This window comes from Haliotis rufescens, unplaced genomic scaffold (genome assembly GCF_023055435.1).
Source record: "Haliotis rufescens isolate VD_foot unplaced genomic scaffold, xgHalRufe1.0.p SCAF_6, whole genome shotgun sequence".
NCBI lineage: Eukaryota > Metazoa > Mollusca > Gastropoda > Lepetellida > Haliotidae > Haliotis > Haliotis rufescens.
In genome coordinates, this window is record NW_025964334.1 from 43,721,065 (window position 1) to 43,746,538 (window position 25,474).

At 44.2% G+C, this 25,474-nt stretch overlaps 1 protein-coding gene across 4 annotated transcripts in view; it reads right to left on the reverse strand.

The window, feature by feature from the left end:
* Nucleotides 1–2,115: 2,115 nt before the first annotated feature.
* LOC124114609 (spectrin alpha chain, non-erythrocytic 1-like) overlaps nt 2,116–25,474 on the reverse strand; it is a 456,322-nt gene continuing 432,963 nt past the window's right edge. For all 4 annotated transcript variants that reach the window (XM_048385836.1, XM_048385837.1, XM_048385833.1 and 1 more), the window contains exons 18-19: nt 13,534–13,671; nt 2,116–3,630 (exon numbers count right to left, since the gene is read on the reverse strand). In XM_048385836.1, coding sequence (XP_048241793.1) covers nt 3,529–3,630; nt 13,534–13,671 — 240 coding nt within the window. In that variant the 3' untranslated portion in view covers nt 2,116–3,528. The remainder of the gene's footprint in view (nt 3,631–13,533; nt 13,672–25,474) is intronic.

Here is a 25,474-nt window from a genome sequence, read left to right on the forward strand (position 1 = left end):
GTACACCTGTTGGTCAGTGTAGGACATTTAGCAACATACTGCAGCCAAGTTTGTCCCTGCTTTGCCATTTCACGTCCCATGCCATCGATTCACATCAATTACAGTATCATATAGTGCAAAACACTCAGTAAACACTCCAGTTCATGGCTTGCAGTTGCAGCAGTGTGCTGACATTAGTAATTGAAGCATATGTTGCTACTTTTACAACAGAAAACACCCAACTCACAATAACCAGCAACACAAAATGTCAGCTATGTTTGCATGTGTTAGTCGGCACCCAGAATGCACTTTTGGAATGTTTCGAGTCACATGTTTAACCTCAACCAAATTTATATAAAAATGTAAATATAAATCCTACTTCCTGCTGCAAGGGGTTTTAGATAATGACATACTGAATGGGTAATAGGTATTAAGAGACAAAGTTAACCCTGTACTATTCACTTAGTGGTGTTACATTTTAAAAAAAACATATTTTGTCTCTTCATGTTAGGGTGCGGGCAGTCAGGTGGAACAGCCCATCAGTTAGCCCTGTTCAAGGATTTTAAATTATGGCGCCTATACTTATTTTAAACCCATATCCAATACACAAGGTAAGTCTTAAATTTGGCATCTTAGAAAATTAATTAAGTAATATGAACTGTTATAACTGCAAGCACTTGGATGCCAGCACAAACTATATTTCCTAACTTTGACAGACATACTGTAGCATATAACTGGCCTGTAAATAAATGGTGCAATCAACTTTCAAAATAGTCAGTATTACAATTAGATAACATAATCTCAATTCAGTCAAGATACAATCTGAATAACTGTTCAATGTAATAAGTAACAATTGAAGGTTAGGATACATAATCCTAACATGTAGACTGTACATGACTGAGTGTTTGTCTTAATAGCAAGTGGAGAGTTGAGATTATAGCACACACACACTGTTTCAAACATCACAATTTAAATCAACATAAAGCAATGTAAGAGTTATTTGCTGTTACAAACTGGAGAACTCTGCCAGAAGGTGTAGACAGTACAGTGTTGGGACTACACTGCTGGGTAATACAGTAGCAATACTCCACCAGGTAACCAGTGTGTACTGAGGTAGTGGGTAGGTGGGATTTGTGGGTGGTAGTCAGTATGATGGTAGTAGTTTGAAACAGAATTATGCAAGAAAAAGATCAACACATGCCCTTAAAATGAGATGAGAATAAGAATACGAGTCAAGTTCACACCACTTTACAGTATTTCATTCACAGGAAATATGCTTTATGAAATATGCATTTCATTCTACGATCCCAGAATAGCAGATGTTCTCATGGCCTAGGTTGTTGTTACTGTGTTGTTGTCAGTGATGGTTAAGATGGTGGAGATGATGGTGGGATATATAAATGGAGGGGATAGAAGTGGATGTGGGCCATGGATGTCCTTTCATTAGTTCATTGGCTGGTCATATACCACTGTCAAAGCATGAAAATAGAAATATGAATTTGACAATAGCTGTTTGAGACCATCTCTAGCACAGACACATAGCATATAGTTTTGTGACCCTATCACACATTGATAATGTAGCTGGAAAGCATTTTTGCTTATATCCAAGTAAGTACTGTGAATAATTAATACTTAAGTAAGTGGGTATATCAAGATAAGAAGTGTCAATTAAATAACACTTAAGTAAGTGGGTACATATCAAGATAAGTAGTGTCAATTAAATATCACTTAAGTAGGTGGGTATATCCACATAAGTGGTGTCAAGTAAATAACACTTAAGTAGGTGGGTATATCCAGATAAGTAGTGTCAATTAAATAACACTTAAGTAGGTGGGTATATCAAGATAAGTTGTGTCAATTATATAACACTTAAGTAGGGGGGTATATCCACATAAGTAGTGTCAAGTAAATAACACTTAAGTAGGTGGGTATATCCACATAAGTGGTGTCAATTAAATAACACTTAAGTGGGTATATCCAATTAAGTAGTGTCAATTAAATAACACTGAAGTAAGTGGGTATATCCACATAAGTAGTGTCAATTCAATAACACTTAAGTAGGTGGGTATATCCAGATAAGTAGTGTCAAGTAAATAACACTTAAGTAGGTGGGTATATCCAGATAAGTAGTGTCAATTAAATAACACTTAAGTGGGTATATCCAATTAAGTAGTGTCAATTAAATAACACTGAAGTAAGTGGGTATATCCACATAAGTAGTGTCAATTCAATAACACTTAAGTAGGTGGGTATATCCAGATAAGTAGTGTCAAGTAAATAACACTTAAGTAGGTGGGTATATCCAGATAAGTAGTGTCAAGTAAATAACACTTAAGTAAGTGGGTATATCCACATAAGTGGTGTCAACTAACTAACACTTAAGTAAATGGGTATATCCAGTTAGTGTCAATTAAATAACACTTAAAAACAGACTGCAGGTGAAATACATGTAGCTACAAAAGCGTGGAACCAGTAAGGAATGTCATTGAAAGGCATTTAGAAGTGATACACATAAGAAGAGATGTATCCTGTATGGATGTCAACTTCTTTATGATGAGGAACACAACGTTTCGGAGTATATACTTACCATCAGGATGAAGGCGTAAGTATATACACCGAAACATTGTGTTCCTCATAATAAAGAAGTTGACATCCATAAATCCTCTTCCTCAGTAAGGAATGCATCTCAACATAATGACTTTCCAAACAGTTCAGACCTGCTGAACTTTGTGAATCATTGAGAAGCACTCTTATGCATATTCCAACACACACATGCAAATCCCATGTACACAATGCTGGGGGGGTCATCTCATAGATCTGACACATACATTCACATTGGTGTGGCTCAGGCCATGCAGATCCCAACACTTATCTCTGTAATCTGTATATACTTGCCAACACATGGGTACACATTACTCCGGTCTGTTGTATGCTGATCTTATAACAAATTTCCAGTGATGAAAACACATAACAAGCATACACTGGATTCTATCTATATGAGGCTGTAAAAACTGAACATTACACTGGTTGTGCAATTACATTGAGAATCCCTTGTACAGGTGTCAGGTACATATGCCCTTAGGCACAGTGTGAAGTGTGGACACAGGGATGAGTGGGCACATGAGATCACTATGAAGCCAGTGTCTAAGCACTGACCATAACGAAGTGATGAGCACTGGCGTTATCATAAAGAAAGACACAGGTGACACGGTTGAAATCGGAAAGTTTATACAGCTACTTCCTTCTAAAGTAGATAAATTAATGATTATTTGAACTATCGGGTATGTAGTTACATAAACCACCTGCCCTGTGGAATGCTGGTGTGTTCAGTGTTGGAGTATATCTATCAGGAGACAGACAGTCTAGCTGTACAAGATGCACACCCAGCTCGTTGTATGGTTGCTCCCTACTATAGAAGCATCACTACAAGACCTGCATATATCTTTTGGTGCAACACAGTCCTGCAGATCTGGAAGTTTGCTTTGTGAAGTTGGCAAGTTGTGGAATACGATCGGTAATTGTCCTGAGTGCCATACTGGCTGTGTAGCATCAGAGTTCCTGTAGATACTTCATCGGACACATTGCCTGCTTCTTGTTTGGAGCTTGCACATGAATCATGCCATTGACTTCTTCCCCAACTTGCACAACAATCTGAAAGACAATAAATGATGGATCGATACAATGTGCATCTTTGCATGATTAAAGTGAAAGAATTACGTTGGCCCCTTTTGTTTTATAAGACCTATTTTATGATGAGCATGTTGTGATGAAGATACTGTAAAGTTCTATTTAATTTAAAATGCACACAACTTCATTTATCATATGTTTGTAATCATGATGTGACATAGTATGCATATATACTCTCCAAAAGAAGTAGTGGATCATGAAATATATATGTTACAATCACTTGTTAGAAGAAAGATCAGCTTTGAAAAATGTCTGTAAAAGATTTCAGTTTTGGAATCAAAACCTAATGCCCAACACAACCGAGTCATTGCACGTGGACCATGCTATTCCTCCAAGCACATGGGTAGGGTGTCATCCTTAATTTAGTGAAAGGTTAAATCGCTCTAAGCCTTTAGTATTTGCCGTTGATTTTCATTATCCACAGTAACACCTAAGCTCTCTACTCTTGCTTATTGAAGTATTTGTGATCACATTGGGAATGCGTCGTCTACAACATGATGAACACCCAAGGCTTATTGGTATGCTCTAAACTGGTAGAACTCAGCGAGAGGTAGCCAATTTGTTCGATGTGTCTCAGTTTCTGATTTGTAAACTTTGCAACAGGTTTTGTTAATGTTAATGAACTAGGTCTACCGTCAATAGAACAAGTCCAGGATCATTTAATCAGAAACAAGACTTCAAGAAGTCGATCCCAAACAGCAAATGAAAATGCTGTTCACTGGAGTTTAAGTTACAGACCAGATGATCCGAAATCACCCGCATACTTGGCAACCACATTTTGTACCACCATTAACAACTCAACAGATTTTAACCTGATGCCAATGGTGTTTAGAGTGTAGAAACTGGAAGAATTGCCAATATTCTCATGTAATTGTCGTGGCAATAAAATTTCCGAGTACCGTGATGGGATTCGAACCGTGGACCTTCTGATCCGAGGTCAGACGCCTTGTCCACATGACAAAAGAGGTTAACCCCGTCAGCAAGCTGACAAGGTAAGGATGTCATCTGTGGGACGACTCCACGCCCTGCTACATAATGTTTTCAGATGAGTCAAGATTCACTGTGGATTTTCTGGGTACAGTTCTCCGATGTCAACTGAGACAGTTTCCATGGATTTGTCAGGGATCTAGTAGACTTCACCGGTTCATGGTTCTGTAGTGGTCACCTTGCACCCATCACACTACTTCAGGACCAATTCTGTCATTCTGTCCATGTATGAAAACCAATACTTTTCTCTCAATGTCTGTTTAGTTTCGTTATTCCCAAATTGTCCTAAGTAGTGTCTTGCTTTGAAAACTGGTCTGTGTAGGGGTCTTGGGATCACAATTTTGTGTTGACAGATCATTCCTCCAGTGGGACAAAGTTCTCCCTTCACACCATATGAGATACCCAGTCTTCTTTGAGAATTCTGTGTTTGATTTTTTGCAGCTATCTTTAGTTGTTTCTCTCTCGCTCCAGAATGATGGAGTGTTCAGTCTACACAATGCTATTCAACACTTTCTCAGTGCTGTCATCCCTTCTGATGGGGAGTGGGCGTCTTGCCAGGAAGTAAAGAGTTTCAGCTACAACTATATCTACTTCAAATACCAGCTTGTAATCAACATCTTACATATCCATGACCCATTTCTCTATTCTGGGCGTTATATAAAAAATGCAAAAGTCCAGTGATCTCTATAATTTACTCTATAGAAAACGGAAGTATACTGCCTTATATTTTGTTCTAGGTTGTCAAGTTTTGGCATGTTATGATGTCACTTCCCTTTCTATGATGTCAGCTTTGCAGCAGCTTTGTGGTATTTGACGTACTTCTGACGTCACTTCCGGTTCTTAGATCACTTGTGACATTACGTCTGGTAGATGGTACCTGTTGTACCTTTGAGCCCCATCCAGGTCGTATAAATATGTTGTAATTTGCTGCTGATGTCATCAACAGGTTTACACCTTATATCACCTCGATCTATGATTCCAATGTAATCAAGCAATAAGCCCTTGCATTAGTAAAGCAAACTTTTCATGCACGCATGCACGCCAACCATTGCCTCTCTTATTTCTCTCCTCCGTGCACGCATGCCAACCACTGCCTCTCTTATTTCTCTCCTCCGTTTGCTGTTTTCTGAGCACATTGTTGACAAGGGAAACCGGTGTGCTTGACTTGCACTCATCTTGGTCAAGATTAGCAAATGTCGTTAGTCTGGCAAAGAGATGTTATGGTTATGCATAAAAGTTTTTGAGATTTTTCCACGTTGCCAATTCAATATCCTTTTTTAGACACAGACAACACGCATCTTGTAGCTCACACTGCATTCCAGGGAGAGAGTTGTCTCCCTTACATAGAATAAGCAACCAGAATATGAACCCCCTGAGGCACGATACTACACCCACACTGCACGCATTGTAACCAGAATACAATAGCCAGCCTTGAGTCCTGATCTTTCCCATGTAGATCACATTGGGGACAAGATGTGTACGCAGACGTCAAAGGCCAACCGCTACTTTAGCTGAACTGGGCGAGGCGCTGCAAGAGCAGTGGTCAAGACACGACTAAATTGTCATTGGGAGATTAATTAGGACCATACCATGTCCAAAAAACAAATGTTGGACAGATCATAGAGAATGACCTATTGCTGATCAAGTCATCTCAAATGGTTAATGTTTCGACAACATATGCCTGTTTTCTTTCTTTGTTGTTTGGAGCCTTACAATACACAGTCAGCATGTTCTGTTGACTGTCATGTTACACATAGTCCTTCCATTTTCTTATCAGTCCATAACCATCACTCAATACCTCTTTGTATATCCGTAATCATGTGTTACTTTTTGGCAAGAGGTACATTATTCACCCTTGTCTCTGAGAAAAATTGCTTGCTTTTGGGAACGATCTAGATGTGTCGTGTTGAACAGCTTTTTGATCTGATGTGCTGAGATCTATTTTGATAACTTTAATTTTAGGTGATACACAATCTTGCTAATTGTCCAGATATCCCCTAGTTGCTGGTCCCCATTGTCTTCTTGACTTGCCACCTAACTTGTCCTTTGTCCCCATTGTCTTGACTTACCACCTAACTTGTCCTTTGTCCTCATGTCTTCTTGACTTACCACCTAACTTGTCCTTTGTCCCCATTGTCTTCTCAACTTACCACCTAACTTGTCCTTTGTCCCCATTGTCTTCTTGACTTACCACCTAACTTGTCCTTTGTCCTCATGTCTTCTCAACTTACCACCTAACTTGTCCTTTGTCCCCATTGTCTTGACTTACTACCTAACTTGTCCTTTGTCCTCATTGTCTTGACTTACCACCTTACTTGTCCTTTGTCCCCATTGTCTTCTTGACTTACCACCTAACTTGTCCGTTGTCCTCATGTCTTCTCAACTTACCACCTAACTTGTCCTTTGTCACCATTGTCTTGACTTACCACCTAACTTGTCCTTTGTCCTCATTGTCTTGACTTACCACCTAACTTGTCCTTTGTCCTCATGTCTTCTCAACTTACCACCAAACGTGTCCTTTGTCCCCATTGTCTTGACTTACCACCTAACTTGTCCTTTGTCCTCATTGTCTTGACTTACCACCTAACTTGTCCTTTGTCCCCATCGTCTTCTTGACTTACCACCTAACTTGTCCTTTGTCCCCATCGTCTTCTTGACTTACCACCTAACTTGTCCTTTGTCCTCATGTCTTCTCAACTTACCACCTGACTTGTCCTTTGTCCCCATTGTCTTCTTGACTTACCACCTAACTTGTCATTTGTCCTCATGTCTTCTTAACTTACCACCTAACTTGTCCTTTGTCCCCATTGCCTTCTTGACTTACCACCTAACTTGTCCATTGTCCTCATGTCTTCTTGACTTACCACCTAACTTGTCCTTTGTCCCCATTGTCTTGACTTACAACCATACTTGTCCTTTGTCATCATGTCTTCTTGACTTACCACCTAACTTGTCCTTTGTCCCCATTGTCTTCTTGACTTACCACCTAACTTGTCCTTTGTCCTCATGTCTTCTTGACTTACCATCTTACTTGTCCTTTGTCCCCATTGTCTTGACTTACCACCTTACTTGTCCTTTGTCCTCATGTCTTCTTGACTTACCACCTTACTTGTCCTTTGTCCCCATTGTCTTCTTGACTTACCACCTAAACTGTCCATATATCCCCTAGTTGTAGCTCCCCATGGTCTTCCTGTCTGATCACCTAAACTGTCCATATATCCCCTAGTTATAACTCCCCATTGTCTTCCTGTCTGACCTACTAAACTGTCCATATATCCCCTAACTGCCCATATATCCCCTAGTTGTAGCTCCCCATTGTCTTCCTGTCTGATCACCTAAACTGTCCATATATCCCCTAACTGCCCATATATCCCCTAGTTGTAGCTCCCCATGGTCTTCCTGTCTGATCACCTAAACTGTCCATATATCCCCTAACTGCCCATATATCCCCTAGTTGTAGCTCCCAATAGTCTTCTTGTCTGACCACCTAAACTGTCCATATATCCCCTAACTGCCCATATATCCCCTAGTTGTAGCTCCCCATTGTCTTCCTGTCTGACCTACTAAACTGTCCATATATCCCCTAGTTGTAGGTCCCCTTTGTCTTCCTGTCTGACCACCTAAACTGTCCATATATCCCCTAGTTATAACTCCCCATTGTCTTCCTGTCTGACCAACTAAACTGTCCATATATCCCCTAGTAGTAGCTGCCAACTGTCTTCCTGACTGACCTACTAAACTGTCCATATATCCCCTAGTTGTAGCTGCCAACTGTCTTCCTGTCTGACCTACTAAACTGTCCATATATCCCCTAGTTGTAGGTCCCCATTGTCTTCCTGTCTGACCACCTTAACTGCCCATATATCCCCTAGTTATAGCACCCCATGGTCTTTCTGTCTGATCACCTAAACTGTCCATATATCCCCTAGTTATAACTCCCCATTGTCTTCCTGTCTGACCACCTAAACTGTCCATATATCCCCTAGTTATAACTCCCCATTGTCTTCCTGTCTGACCAACTAAACTGTCCATATATCCCCTAGTTGTAGCTGCCAACTGTCTTCCTGTCTGACCTACTAAACTGTCCATATATCCCCTAGTTGTAGCTGCCAACTGTCTTCCTGTCTGACCTACTAAACTGTCCATATATCCCCTGGTTGTAGGTCCCCATTGTCTTCCTGTCTGACCTACTAAACTGCCCATATATCCCCTAGTTATAGCACCCCATGGTCTTTCTGTCTGATCACCTAAACTGTCCATATATCCCCTAGTTATAACTCCCCATTGTCTTCCTGTCTGACCTACTAAACTGTCCATATATCCCCTAGTTGTAGCTGCCAACTGTCTTCCTGTCTGACCTACTAAACTGTCCATATATCCCCTAGTTGTAGGTCCCCATTGTCTTCCTGTCTGATCACCTTAACTGCCCATATATCCCCTAGTTATAGCACCCCATGGTCTTTCTGTCTGATCACCTAAACTGTCCATATATCCCCTAGTTATAACTCCCCATTGTCTTCCTGTCTGACCTACTAAACTGTCCATATATCCCCTAGTTGTAGCTGCCAACTGTCTTCCTGTCTGACCTACTAAACTGTCCATATATCCCCTAGTTTTAGCACCCCATTGTCTTCCTGTCTGACCACCTTAACTGCCCATATATCCCCTAGTTATAGCACCCCATGGTCTTTCTGTCTGATCACCTAAACTGTCCATATATCCCCTAGTTATAACTCCCCATTGTCTTCCTGTCTGACCTACTAAACTGTCCATATATCCCCTAGTTGTAGCTGCCAACTGTCTTCCTGTCTGACCTTCTAAACTGTCCATATATCCCCTAGTTATAACTCCCCATTGTCTTCCTGTCTGACCTACTAAACTGTCCATATATCCCCTAGTTGTAGCTGCCAACTGTCTTCCTGTCTGACCTACTAAACTGTCCATATATCCCCTAGTTGTAGGTCCCCATTGTCTTCCTGTCTGACCTACTAAACTGTCCATATATCCCCTAGTTGTAGGTCCCCTTTGTCTTCCTGTCTGACCACCTAAACTGTCCATATATCCCCTAGTTATAACTCCCCATTGTCTTCCTGTCTGACCAACTAAACTGTCCATATATCCCCTAGTTGTAGCTGCCAACTGTCTTCCTGTCTGACCTACTAAACTGTCCATATATCCCCTAGTTGTAGCTGCCAACTGTCTTCCTGTCTGACCTACTAAACTGTCCATATATCCCCTAGTTGTAGGTCCCCATTGTCTTCCTGTCTGACCACCTTAACTGCCCATATATCCCCTAGTTATAGCACCCCATGGTCTTTCTGTCTGATCACCTAAACTGTCCATATATCCCCTAGTTATAACTCCCCATTGTCTTCCTGTCTGACCAACTAAACTGTCCATATATCCCCTAGTTGTAGCTGCCAACTGTCTTCCTGTCTGACCTACTAAACTGTCCATATATCCCCTAGTTGTAGGTCCCCATTGTCTTCCTGTCTGACCACCTTAACTGCCCATATATCCCCTAGTTATAGCACCCCATGGTCTTTCTGTCTGATCACCTAAACTGTCCATATATCCCCTAGTTATAACTCCCCATTGTCTTCCTGTCTGACCTACTAAACTGTCCATATATCCCCTAGTTGTAGCTGCCAACTGTCTTCTTGTCTGACCTACTAAACTGTCCATATATCCCCTAGTTATAGCACCCCATTGTCTTCCTGTCTGACCTGCTAAACTGTCCATATATCCCCTAGTTATAGCACCCCATTGTCTTCCTGTCTGACCTGCTAAACTGTCCATATATCCCCTAGTTGTAGCTGCCAACTGTCTTCCTGTCTGACCTACTAAACTGTCCATATATCCCCTAGTTGTAGGTCCCCATTGTCTTCCTGTCTGACCACCTTAACTGCCCATATATCCCCTAGTTATAGCACCCCATGGTCTTTCTGTCTGATCACCTAAACTGTCCATATATCCCCTAGTTATAACTCCCCATTGTCTTCCTGTCTGACCTACTAAACTGTCCATATATCCCCTAGTTGTAGCTGCCAACTGTCTTCTTGTCTGACCTACTAAACTGTCCATATATCCCCTAGTTATAGCACCCCATTGTCTTCCTGTCTGACCTACTAAACTGTCCATATATCCCCTAGTTATAGCACCCCATTGTCTTCCTGTCTGACCTGCTAAACTGTCCATATATCCCCTAGTTGTAGCTGCCAACTGTCTTCCTGTCTGACCTACTAAACTGTCCATATATCCCTAGTTATAACTCCCCATTGTCTTCCTGTCTGACCTACTAAACTGTCCATATATCCCCTAGTTGTAGCTGCCAACTGTCTTCCTGTCTGACCTACTAAACTGTCCATATATCCCCTAGTTTTAGCACCCCATTGTCTTCCTGTCTGACCACCTTAACTGCCCATATATCCCCTAGTTATAGCACCCCATGGTCTTTCTGTCTGATCACCTAAACTGTCCATATATCCCCTAGTTATAACTCCCCATTGTCTTCCTGTCTGACCTACTAAACTGTCCATATATCCCCTAGTTGTAGCTGCCAACTGTCTTCCTGTCTGACCTACTAAACTGTCCATATATCTCCTAGTTATAACTCCCCATTGTCTTCCTGTCTGACCTACTAAACTGTCCATATATCCCCTAGTTGTAGCTGCCAACTGTCTTCCTGTCTGACCTACTAAACTGCCCATATATCCCCTAGTTATAGCACCCCATTGTCTTTCTGTCTGATCACCTAAACTGTCCATATATCCCCTAGTTATAACTCCCCATTGTCTTCCTGTCTGACCTACTAAACTGTCCATATATCCCCTAGTTGTAGCTGCCAACTGTCTTCCTGTCTGACCTACTAAACTGTCCATATATCCCCTAGTTATAGCACCCCATTGTCTTCCTGTCTGACCACCTTAACTGCCCATATATCCCCTAGTTATAGCACCCCATGGTCTTTCTGTCTGATCACCTAAACTGTCCATATATCCCCTAGTTATAACTCCCCATTGTCTTCCTGTCTGACCTACTAAACTGTCCATATATCCCCTAGTTGTAGCTGCCAACTGTCTTCCTGTCTGACCTACTAAACTGTCCATATATCCCCTAGTTATAACTCCCCATTGTCTTCCTGTCTGACCTACTAAACTGTCCATATATCCCCTAGTTGTAGCTGCCAACTGTCTTCCTGTCTGACCTACTAAACTGTCCATATATCCCCTAGTTGTAGCTCCCCATTGTCTTCCTGTCTGACCTACTAAACTGTCCATATATCCCCTAGTTGTAGGTCCCCTTTGTCTTCCTGTCTGACCACCTAAACTGTCCATATATCCCCTAGTTATAACTCCCCATTGTCTTCCTGTCTGACCAACTAAACTGTCCATATATCCCCTAGTTGTAGCTGCCAACTGTCTTCCTGTCTGACCTACTAAACTGTCCATATATCCCCTAGTTGTAGCTGCCAACTGTCTTCCTGTCTGACCTACTAAACTGTCCATATATCCCCTAGTTGTAGGTCCCCATTGTCTTCCTGTCTGACCACCTTAACTGCCCATATATCCCCTAGTTATAGCACCCCATGGTCTTTCTGTCTGATCACCTAAACTGTCCATATATCCCCTAGTTATAACTCCCCATTGTCTTCCTGTCTGACCAACTAAACTGTCCATATATCCCCTAGTTGTAGCTGCCAACTGTCTTCCTGTCTGACCTACTAAACTGTCCATATATCCCCTAGTTGTAGGTCCCCATTGTCTTCCTGTCTGACCACCTTAACTGCCCATATATCCCCTAGTTATAGCACCCCATGGTCTTTCTGTCTGATCACCTAAACTGTCCATATATCCCCTAGTTATAACTCCCCATTGTCTTCCTGTCTGACCTACTAAACTGTCCATATATCCCCTAGTTGTAGCTGCCAACTGTCTTCTTGTCTGACCTACTAAACTGTCCATATATCCCCTAGTTATAGCACCCCATTGTCTTCCTGTCTGACCTGCTAAACTGTCCATATATCCCCTAGTTGTAGCTGCCAACTGTCTTCCTGTCTGACCTACTAAACTGTCCATATATCCCCTAGTTGTAGCTGCCAACTGTCTTCCTGTCTGACCTACTAAACTGTCCATATATCCCCTAGTTGTAGCTGCCAACTGTCTTCCTGTCTGACCTACTAAACTGTCCATATATCCCCTAGTTGTAGCTGCCAACTGTCTTCCTGTCTGACCTACTAAACTGTCCATATATCCCCTAGTTGTAGCTGCCAACTGTCTTCCTGTCTGACCTACTAAACTGTCCATATATCCCTTAGTTGTAGCTGCCAACTGTCTTCCTGTCTGACCTACTAAACTGTCCATATATCCCCTAGTTGTAGCTGCCAACTGTCTTCCTGTCTGACCTACTAAACTGTCCATATATCCCCTAGTTGTAGGTCCCCATTGTCTTCCTGTCTGACCTACTAAACTGTCCATATATCCCCTAGTTGTAGCTGCCAACTGTCTTCCTGTCTGACCTACTAAACTGTCCATATATCCCTTAGTTGTAGCTGCCAACTGCCTTCCTGTCTGACCTACTAAACTGTCCATATATCCCCTAGTTGTAGCTGCCAACTGTCTTCCTGTCTGACCTACTAAACTGTCCATATATCCCCTAGTTGTAGGTCCCCTTTGTCTTCCTGTCTGACCTACTAAACTGTCCATATATCCCCTAGTTGTAGGTCCCCTTTGTCTTCCTGACAACCACCTAACCACCCTGCCACCCAACACATCATACACCAACAAGTGCGCATCAATCGCCTGATCTTAAATTTCGTTTCTTTTAAACTTTCTACCTCTGACCCTTGAAACTATTTAGTTCTGGGTTTTTTTCATTCACCTGGTCTTTATGAAGTCTCATTCCATTGTCTCCTTCACTTAAGTTCATAGTGTGTGTCACTTGGAAGACCCTCTGCCCAGGCACGAGACGTTGTACATATGTTGCTGGAAAATAGCCCACTTTCCCATTGCACCGACCCTGCAACAATAATAGATAAAATAGAGTTGCAAGTCTCACTAGAATTTTGGGGGATATTTACAAACCTTTTTTTATACCATTATAAGTCAATACAAAGGTAATCAAATGTAGGCAAATAAGTTACATAGGTTTTGAAGCAACATAACAGCATTTAGAATGTAGAGCCATTATTCTCTGCAGATAAACATGAATATTTTGAAATGTCAAGACTTTCGAGAGAAAACATGAATATGTAAAAATGTAACCAAGGCTTTTGCACAAAATACATCTCCACTACATGCCCTTTACATTACACTTTGTTGGCTGAATAAAACTGTGTAGGTCAACTCAAGAACTGACTTTCACTTTGTGTGTGTTCATTGGAGTATCAACCTTCATAGAGTGATGGCCTGTATGCAGAATGGAGCTTGCCTCTATTTGAATTGAAAAGCTGTATATTAAGTGGGTTCAAAGATTGTTGTTGTGTGGACATATTAAGGTAAGTAAAACACATATTTATATTCTTTTACATGCACTTGATGCATGTAGATGAATATTAAGTTGCAATTATAGCTCACCGAATCCGAAGGACCAATGTGAACTTATGCCATACCGTGGCGTCTAGCGTCTGTCGTTCGTCTTTCGTCTGTTGTCTGTCTGTTGTCTGTGTGTCAACAATTTATTTAAACCATGTCTACTTCTGAACCACAAATTGGAAATTAACGAAATTTGGTGGTGGGGATTCAAAATTGTACAAATAGTGTGGATGCTCCCCCCCCACCCAATAGGGGCTGAAGGGCAGGGCCAAATAGGGATAATTTGGCTATATTGCTTTAAATGACTCCTTTCAGGAACTAAGAGATAGTTATCAACAATATTTGGTGGGAAATAAAATTGGAGAAATGGAGGGGTTTAACCCTACCCCCAACCCCGGGACTAGGGGGTGGGGCTAAAAAGAGTTTATAACTTGGACACGGTTAAGATCCCCAACCTATAACCATATGTACAATTAAGAGTATAATGAGAGAAATGCACATATGCCACCAGGACTGACCCTACTGTTCATCTGTCCGGCATTCCCAAAGGTGTTAGAACCTTGATCATAACATGCAAAACGATATTATTCCAACCCTATAATAAACAGATCCATTGTATACATTTGTTTGTTATGAAGAGAATAATACCTTTAATATGATATATCCTGGATCATAACATGGAAACAGTTCAGACCTTTATGCCACACTTTCTGTTTCTGTGGGGAGTACTATATAAACCCAGTGTCTGTGGGGAGTACTCTATACCCAGTGTCTGTGGGGAGTACTCTATACCCTGGGTCTGTGGGGAGTACTTTGTACCAAGTGTCTGTGGGGAGTACTATGTACCCAGTGTCTGTGGGGAGTACTCTATACCCAGTGTCTGTGGGGTGTACTATATACACAGTGTCTGTGGGGAGTATTATATACCCAGTGTCTGTGGGGAGTACTACATACCCAGTGTCTGTGGGGAGTACTTTGTACCCAGTGTCTGTGGGGAGTACTACATACCCAGTGTCTGTGGGGAGTACTACATACCCAGTGTCTGTGGGGAGTACTCTATACCCAGTACTATATACCCACTATTTACCCAGTGTCTGTGGGGAGTACTATATACCCAGTGTCCGTGGGGAGTACTACATACCCAGTGTCTGTGGGGAGTACTCTATACCCAGAGTCTGTGGGGAGTGCTATATACACAGTGTCTGTGGGGAGTACTACATACCCAGTGTCTGTGGGGAGTACTATATACCCAGTGTCTGTGGGGAGTACTTTGTACCAAGTGTCTGTGGGAGTACTTTGTACCAAGTGTCTGTGGGGAGTACTATATATGGAGTGTCTTTGGGGAGTACTATATACCCAGTGTCTGTGGGGAGTACTATATACCCAGTGTCTGTGGGGAGTACTATATACCCAGTGTCTGTAGGGAGTACTATGCACCCAGTGTCTGTGGGGAGTACTATTTACCAAGTGTCTGTGGAGAGTACTACATACCCAGGGTCTGTAGGGAGTACTATATGCCCAGTGTCTGTGGGGAGTACCACATACCCAGTGTCTGTGGGGAGTACTCTATACCCAGTGTCTGTGGGGAGTACATGCACTATATACCTAGTTTCTGTAGGGAGTACTATATACCCAGTTTCTGTGGGGAGTACTCTATACCCAGTGTCTGTGGGGAGTACTATTTACCCAGTGTCTGTGGGGAGTACTATATACCCAGTGTCTGTGGGGAGTACTATATACCCAGTGTCTGTGGGGAGTACTACATACCAAGTGTCTGTGGGGAGTATATGTACTATATACCCAGTGTCTGTGGGGAGTACTATATACCCAGTTTCTGCGGAGAGTACTATAAACCCAGTGTCTGTAGGGAGTACTATATACACAGTGTCCGTGGGGAGTACTACATACCCACTGTCTGTGGGGAGTACTATATACCCAGTGTCTGTGGGGAGTACTCTATACACAGTGTCCGTGGGGAGTACTACATACACAGTGTCTGTGGGGAATACTAGATACCCAGTGTCTGTGGGGAGTACTATATACCCAGTGTCTGTGGGGAGTACTCTATACCCAGTGTCTGTGGGGAGTACTTGGTACCAAGTGTCTGTGGGGAGTACTATATACCCAGTGTCTGTGGGGAGTACTACATACCCAGTGTCTGTGGGGAGTACTTTGTACCCAGTGTCTGTGGGGAGTACTACATACCCAGTGTCTGTGGGGAGTACTACATACCCAGTGTCTGTGGGGAGTACTCTATACCAAGTACTATATACCCACTATTTACCCAGTGTCTGTGGGGAGAACTATATAACCAGTGTCCGTGGGGAGTACTACATACCCAGTGTCTGTGGGGAGAACTCTATACCCAGTGTCTGTGGGGAGTACTATATACCCAGTGTCTGTAGGGAGTACTATATACCCAGTTTCTGTGGGGAGTACTCTATACCCAGTGTTTGTGGGGAGTACTATTTACCCAGTGTCTGTGGGGAGTACTATATACCCAGTGTCTGTGGGGAGTACTATATACCCAGTGTCTGTGGGGAGTACTACATACCAAGTGTCTGTGGGGAGTATATGTACTATATACCCAGTGTCTGTGGGGAGTACTATATATCCAGTTTCTGCGGAGAGTACTGTAAACCCAGTGTCTGTAGGGAGTACTATATGCACAGTGTCCGTGGGGAGTACTACATACCCAGTGTCTGTGGGGAGTACTCTATACACAGTGTCTGTGGGGAGTACTAGATACCCAGTGTCTGTGGGGAGTACTCTATACCCAGTGTCTGTGGGGAGTACATGCACTATATACCTAGTTTCTGTAGGGAGTACTATATACCCAGTTTCTGTGGGGAGTACTCTATACACAGTGTCCGTGGGGAGTACTACATACACAGTGTCTGTGGGGAATACTAGATACCCAGTGTCTGTGGGGAGTACTATATACCCAGTGTCTGTGGGGAGTACTCTATACCCAGTGTCTGTGGGGAGTACTTGGTACCAAGTGTCTGTGGGGAGTACTATATACCCAGTGTCTGTGGGGAGTACTACATACCCAGTGTCTGTGGGGAGTACTTTGTACCCAGTGTCTGTGGGGAGTACTACATACCCAGTGTCTGTGGGGAGTACTACATACCCAGTGTCTGTGGGGAGTACTCTATACCAAGTACTATATACCCACTATTTACCCAGTGTCTGTGGGGAGAACTATATACCCAGTGTCCGTGGGGAGTACTACATACCCAGTGTCTGTGGGGAGTACTATATACCCAGTGTCTGTGGGGAGTACTATATACCCAGTGTCTGTGGGGAGTACTCTATACCCAGTGTCTGTGGGGAGTACATGCACTATATACCTAGTTTCTGTAGGGAGTACTATATACCCAGTTTCTGTGGGGAGTACTCCATACCCAGTGTCTGTGGGGAGTACTATATACCCAGTGTCTGTGGTGAGTACTATATACCCAGTGTCTGTGGGGAGTACTATATACCCAGTGTCTGTGGGGAGTACTATATACCCAGTGTCTGTGGGGAGTACTATATACCCAGTGTCTGTGGGGAGTACTACATACCAAGTGTCTGTGGGGAGTATATGTACTATATACCCAGTGTCTGTGGGGAGTACTATATATCCAGTTTCTGCGGAGAGTACTATAAACCCAGTGTCTGTAGGGAGTACTATATGCACAGTGTCCGTGGGGAGTACTACATACCCAGTGTCTGTGGGGAGTACTCTATACACAGTGTCTGTGGGGAGTACTAGATACCCAGTGTCTGTGGGGAGTACTCTATACCCAGTGTCTGTGGGGAGTACATGCACTATATACCTAGTTTCTGTAGGGAGTACTATATACCCAGTTTCTGTGGGGAGTACTCTATACCCAGTGTCTGTGGGGAGTACTATATACCCAGTGTCTGTGGTGAGTACTATATACCCAGTGTCTGTGGGGAGTACTATATACCCAGTGTCTGTGGGGAGTACTATATACCCAGTTTCTGCGGGGAGTACTATAAACCCAGTGTCTGTAGGGAGTACTATATACACAGTGTCCGTGGGGAGTACTACATACCCAGTGTCTGTGGGGAGTACTCTATACACAGTGTCTGTGGGGAGTACTAGATACCCAGTGTCTGTGGGGAGTACTCTATACCCAGTGTCTGTGGGGAGTACATGCACTATATACCTAGTTTCTGTAGGGAGTACTATATACCCAGTTTCTGTGGGGAGTACTCTATACCCAGTGTCTGTGGGGAGTACTATATACCCAGTGTCTGTGGTGAGTACTATATACCCAGTGTCTGTGGGGAGTACTATATACCCAGTGTCTGTGGGGAGTACTATATACCCAGTTTCTGCGGGGAGTACTATAAACCCAGTGTCTGTAGGGAGTACTATATACACAGTGTCCGTGGGGAGTACTACATACCCAGTGTCTGTGGGGAGTACTCTATACACAGTGTCTGTGGGGAGTACTAGATACCCAGTGTCTGTGGGGAGTACTCTATACCCAGTGTCTGTGGGGAGTACATGCACTATATACCTAGTTTCTGTAGGGAGTACTATATACCCAGTTTCTGTGGGGAGTACTCTATACACAGTGTCCGTGGGGAGTACTACATACACAGTGTCTGTGGGGAATACTAGATACCCAGTGTCTGTGGGGAGTACTATATACCCAGTGTCTGTGGGGAGTACTCTATACCCAGTGTCTGTGGGGAGTACTTGGTACCAAGTGTCTGTGGGGAGTACTATATACCCAGTGTCTGTGGGGAGTACTACATACCCAGTACTATATACCAACTATTTACCCAGTGTCTGTGGGGAGTACTATATACCCAGTGTCTGTGGGGAGTACTATATACCCAGTGTCTGTGGGGAGTACTTTGTACCAAGTGTCTGTGGGGAGTACTATATACCCAGTGTCTGTGGGGAGTACTATATACCCAGTGTCTGTGGGGAGTACTTCATACCCAGTGTTTGTGGGGAGTACTCTATACCAAGTGTCTGTGGGGAGTACTATTTACCCAGTGTCTGTGGAGAGTACTACATACCCAGTGTCTGTGGGGAGTACTTTGTACCAAGTGTCTGTGGGGAGTACTATATACCCAGTGTCTGTGGGGAGTACTATATACCCAGTGTCTGTGGGGAGTACTATATACCCAGTGTCTGTGGGGAGTACTATTTACCCAGTGTCTGTGGGGAGTACTATTTACCCAGTGTTTGTGGGGAGTACTCTATACCAAGTGTCTGTGGGGAGTACTATATACAAAGTGTCTGTGGCGAGTACTACATACCCAGTGTCTGTGGGGAGTACTATATACACAGTGTCTGTGGGGAGTACAAATACCCAGTGTCTGTAGGGAGGACTCTATACCCAGTGTCTGTGGGGAGTACTACATACCCAGTGTCTGTGGGGATTACTTTGTACCCAGTGTCTGTGGGGAGCACTACATACCCAGTGTCTGTGGGGAGTACTACATACCCAGTGTCTGTGGGGAGTACTCTATACCCAGTACTATATACCCACTATTTACCCAGTGTCTGTGGGGAGTACTATATACCCAGTGTCTGTGGGGAGTACTCTATACCCAGTACTATATACCCATTATTTACCCAGTGTCTGTGGGGAGTACTATATACCCAGTGTCCGTGGGGAGTACTATATACCCAGTGTCTGTGGGGAGTACTATATACCCAGTGTCTGTGGGGAGTACTATATACACAGTGTCTGTGGGGAGTACTACATACCCAGTGTCTGTGGGGAGTACTATATACCCAGTGTCTGTGGGGAGTACTCTATACCCAGTGTCTGTGGGAGTACTTTGTACCAAGTGTCTGTGGGGAGTACTATATATCCAGTGTCTGTGGGGTGTACTCTATACCCAGTGTCTGTGGGGAGTACTATATACACAGTGTCTGTGGTGAGTACTATATACCCAGTGTCTGTGGGGAGTACTACATACCCAGTGTCTGTTGGGAGTACTTTGTACCCAGTGTCTGTGGGGAGTACTTCATACCCAGTGTTTGTGGGGAGTACTCTATACCAAGTGTCTGTGGGGAGTACTATATACAAAGCGTCTGTGGCGAGTACTACATACCCAGTGTCTGTGGGGAGTACTACATACCCAGTGTCTGCGGGGAGTACTCTATTACCCAGTGTCTGTGGGGAGTACTATATACCCAGTGTCTGTGGGGAGTACTTTGTACCAAGTGTCTGTGGGGAGTACTATATACCCAGTGTCTGTGGGGAGTACTATATACCCAGTGTCTGTGGGGAGTACTATATACCCAGTGTCTGTGGGGAGTACTATGCACCCAGTGTCTGTGGGGAGTACTATTTACCCAGTGTCTGTGGAGAGTACTACATACCCAGTGTCTGTAGGGAGTACTATATGCCCAGTGTTTGTGGGGAGTACCACATACCCAGTGTCTGTGGGGAGTACTCTATACCCAGTGTCTGTGGGGAGTACATGCACTATATACCTAGTTTCTGTAGGGAGTACTATATACCCAGTTCCTGTGGGGAGTACTCTATACCCAGTTTCTGCGGGGAGTACTATAAACCCAGTGTCCGTGGGGAGTACTACATACCCAGTGTCTGTGGGGAGTACTCTATACACAGTGTCTGTGGGGAGTACTAGATACCCAGTGTCTGTGGGGAGTACTATATACCCAGTGTCTGTGGGGAGTACTATATACCCAGTGTCTGTGGGGAGTACTCTATACCCAGTGTCTGTGGGGAGTACATGCACTATATACCTAGTTTCTGTAGGGAGTACTATATACCCAGTGTCTGTGGGGAGTACTATATACCCAGTTTCTGCGGGGAGTACTATAAACCCAGTGTCTGTAGGGAGTACTATATACACAGTGTCCGTGAGGAGTACTACATACCCAGTGTCGTTTGGGAGTACTCTATACACAGTGTCTGTGGGGAGTACTAGATACCCAGTGTCTGTGGGGAGTACTATATACCCAGTGTCTGTGGGGAGTACTCTATACCCAGTGTCTGTGGGGAGTACTTTGTACCAAGTGTCTGTGGGGAGTACTATATACCCAGTGTCTGTGGGGAGTACTCTATACCCAGTGTCTGTGGGGAGTACTATATACACAGTGTCTGTGGGGAGTACTATATACCCAGTGTCTGTGGGGAGTACTACATACCCAGTGTCTGTGGGGAGTACTTTGTACCCAGTGTCTGTGGGGAGTACTACATACCCAGTGTCTGTGGGGAGTACTACATACCCAGTGTCTGTGGGGAGTACTCTATACCCCGTACTATATACCCATTATTTACCCAGTATCTGTGGGGAGTACTATATACCCAGTGTCCGTGGAGAGTACTACATACCCAGTGTCTGTGGGGAGTACTATATACACAGTGTCTGTGGGGAGTACTACATACCAAGTGTCTGTGGGGAGTACTATATACCCAGTGTCTGTGAGGAGTACTCTATACCCAGTGTCTGTGGGAGTACTTTGTACCAAGTGTCTGTGGGGAGTACTATATATCCAGTGTCTGTGGGGTGTACTCTATACCCAGTGTCTGTGGGGAGTACTATATACACAGTGTCTGTGGAGAGTACTACATACCCAGTGTCTGTGGGGAGTACTATATACCCAGTGTCTGTGGGGAGTACTATATACCCAGTGTCTGTGGGGAGTACTATATACACAGTGTCTGTGGGGAGTACTACATACCCAGTGTCTGTGGGGAGTACTATATACCCAGTGTCTGTGGGGAGTACTCTATACCCAGTGTCTGTGGGAGTACTTTGTACCAAGTGTCTGTGGGGAGTACTATATATCCAGTGTCTGTGGGGTGTACTCTATACCCAGTGTCTGTGGGGAGTACTATATACACAGTGTCTGTGGTGAGTACTATATACCCAGTGTCTGTGGGGAGTACTACATACCCAGTGTCTGTTGGGAGTACTTTGTACCCAGTGTCTGTGGGGAGTACTTCATACCCAGTGTTTGTGGGGAGTACTCTATACCAAGTGTCTGTGGGGAGTACTATATACAAAGCGTCTGTGGCGAGTACTACATACCCAGTGTCTGTGGGGAGTACTACATACCCAGTGTCTGCGGGGAGTACTCTATTACCCAGTGTCTGTGGGGAGTACTATATACCCAGTGTCTGTGGGGAGTACTTTGTACCAAGTGTCTGTGGGGAGTACTATATACCCAGTGTCTGTGGGGAGTACTATATACCCAGTGTCTGTGGGGAGTACTATATACCCAGTGTCTGTGGGGAGTACTATGCACCCAGTGTCTGTGGGGAGTACTATTTACCCAGTGTCTGTGGAGAGTACTACATACCCAGTGTCTGTAGGGAGTACTATATGCCCAGTGTTTGTGGGGAGTACCACATACCCAGTGTCTGTGGGGAGTACTCTATACCCAGTGTCTGTGGGGAGTACATGCACTATATACCTAGTTTCTGTAGGGAGTACTATATACCCAGTTCCTGTGGGGAGTACTCTATACCCAGTTTCTGCGGGGAGTACTATAAACCCAGTGTCCGTGGGGAGTACTACATACCCAGTGTCTGTGGGGAGTACTCTATACACAGTGTCTGTGGGGAGTACTAGATACCCAGTGTCTGTGGGGAGTACTATATACCCAGTGTCTGTGGGGAGTACTATATACCCAGTGTCTGTGGGGAGTACTCTATACCCAGTGTCTGTGGGGAGTACATGCACTATATACCTAGTTTCTGTAGGGAGTACTATATACCCAGTGTCTGTGGGGAGTACTATATACCCAGTTTCTGCGGGGAGTACTATAAACCCAGTGTCTGTAGGGAGTACTATATACACAGTGTCCGTGAGGAGTACTACATACCCAGTGTCGTTTGGGAGTACTCTATACACAGTGTCTGTGGGGAGTACTAGATACCCAGTGTCTGTGGGGAGTACTATATACCCAGTGTCTGTGGGGAGTACTCTATACCCAGTGTCTGTGGGGAGTACTTTGTACCAAGTGTCTGTGGGGAGTACTATATACCCAGTGTCTGTGGGGAGTACTCTATACCCAGTGTCTGTGGGGAGTACTATATACACAGTGTCTGTGGGGAGTACTATATACCCAGTGTCTGTGGGGAGTACTACATACCCAGTGTCTGTGGGGAGTACTTTGTACCCAGTGTCTGTGGGGAGTACTACATACCCAGTGTCTGTGGGGAGTACTACATACCCAGTGTCTGTGGGGAGTACTCTATACCCCGTACTATATACCCATTATTTACCCAGTATCTGTGGGGAGTACTATATACCCAGTGTCCGTGGAGAGTACTACATACCCAGTGTCTGTGGGGAGTACTATATACACAGTGTCTGTGGGGAGTACTACATACCAAGTGTCTGTGGGGAGTACTATATACCCAGTGTCTGTGAGGAGTACTCTATACCCAGTGTCTGTGGGAGTACTTTGTACCAAGTGTCTGTGGGGAGTACTATATATCCAGTGTCTGTGGGGTGTACTCTATACCCAGTGTCTGTGGGGAGTACTATATACACAGTGTCTGTGGAGAGTACTACATACCCAGTGTCTGTGGGGAGTACTATATACCCAGTGTCTGTGGGGAGTACTATATACCCAGTGTCTGTGGGGAGTACTATATACCCAGTGTCTGTGGGGAGTACTATGCACCCAGTGTCTGTGGGGAGTACTATTTACCCAGTGTCTGTGGAGAGTACTACATACCCAGTGTCTGTAGGGAGTACTATATGCCCAGTGTTTGTGGGGAGTACCACATACCCAGTGTCTGTGGGGAGTACTCTATACCCAGTGTCTGTGGGGAGTACATGCACTATATACCTAGTTTCTGTAGGGAGTACTATATACCCAGTTCCTGTGGGGAGTACTCTATACCCAGTTTCTGCGGGGAGTACTATAAACCCAGTGTCCGTGGGGAGTACTACATACCCAGTGTCTGTGGGGAGTACTCTATACACAGTGTCTGTGGGGAGTACTAGATACCCAGTGTCTGTGGGGAGTACTATATACCCAGTGTCTGTGGGGAGTACTATATACCCAGTGTCTGTGGGGAGTAGTCTATACCCAGTGTCTGTGGGGAGTACATGCACTATATACCTAGTTTCTGTAGGGAGTACTATATACCCAGTGTCTGTGGGGAGTACTATATACCCAGTTTCTGCGGGGAGTACTATAAACCCAGTGTCTGTAGGGAGTACTATATACACAGTGTCCGTGAGGAGTACTACATACCCAGTGTCGTTTGGGAGTACTCTATACACAGTGTCTGTGGGGAGTACTAGATACCCAGTGTCTGTGGGGAGTACTATATACCCAGTGTCTGTGGGGAGTACTCTATACCCAGTGTCTGTGGGGAGTACTTTGTACCAAGTGTCTGTGGGGAGTACTATATACCCAGTGTCTGTGGGGAGTACTCTATACCCAGTGTCTGTGGGGAGTACTATATACACAGTGTCTGTGGGGAGTACTATATACCCAGTGTCTGTGGGGAGTACTACATACCCAGTGTCTGTGGGGAGTACTTTGTACCCAGTGTCTGTGGGGAGTACTACATACCCAGTGTCTGTGGGGAGTACTACATACCCAGTGTCTGTGGGGAGTACTCTATACCCCGTACTATATACCCATTATTTACCCAGTGTCTGTGGGGAGTACTACATACCAAGTGTCTGTGGGGAGTACTATATACCCAGTGTCTGTGAGGAGTACTCTATACCCAGTGTCTGTGGGAGTACTTTGTACCAAGTGTCTGTGGGGAGTACTATATATCCAGTGTCTGTGGGGTGTACTCTATACCCAGTGTCTGTGGGGAGTACTATATACACAGTGTCTGTGGAGAGTACTACATACCCAGTGTCTGTAGGGAGTACTATATGCACAGTGTCTGTGGGGAGTACCACATACCCAGTGTCTGTGGGGAGTACTCTATACCCAGTGTCTGTGGGGAGTACATGCACTATATACCTAGTTTCTGTAGGGAGTACTATATACCCAGTTTCTGTGGGGAGTACTCTATACCCAGTGTCTGTGGGGAGTACTATTTACCCAGTGTCTGTGGGGAGTACTATATACCCAGTGTCTGTGGGGAGTGCTATAAACCCAGTGTCTGTGGGGAGTACTACATACCCAGTGTCTGTGGGGAGTACTTTGTACCCAGTGTCTGTGGGGAGTACTACAAACCCAGTGTCTGTGGGGAGTACTACATACCCAGTGTCTGTGGGGAGTACTCTATACCCAGTACTATATACCCACTATTTACCCAGTGTCTGTGGGGAGTACTATATACCCA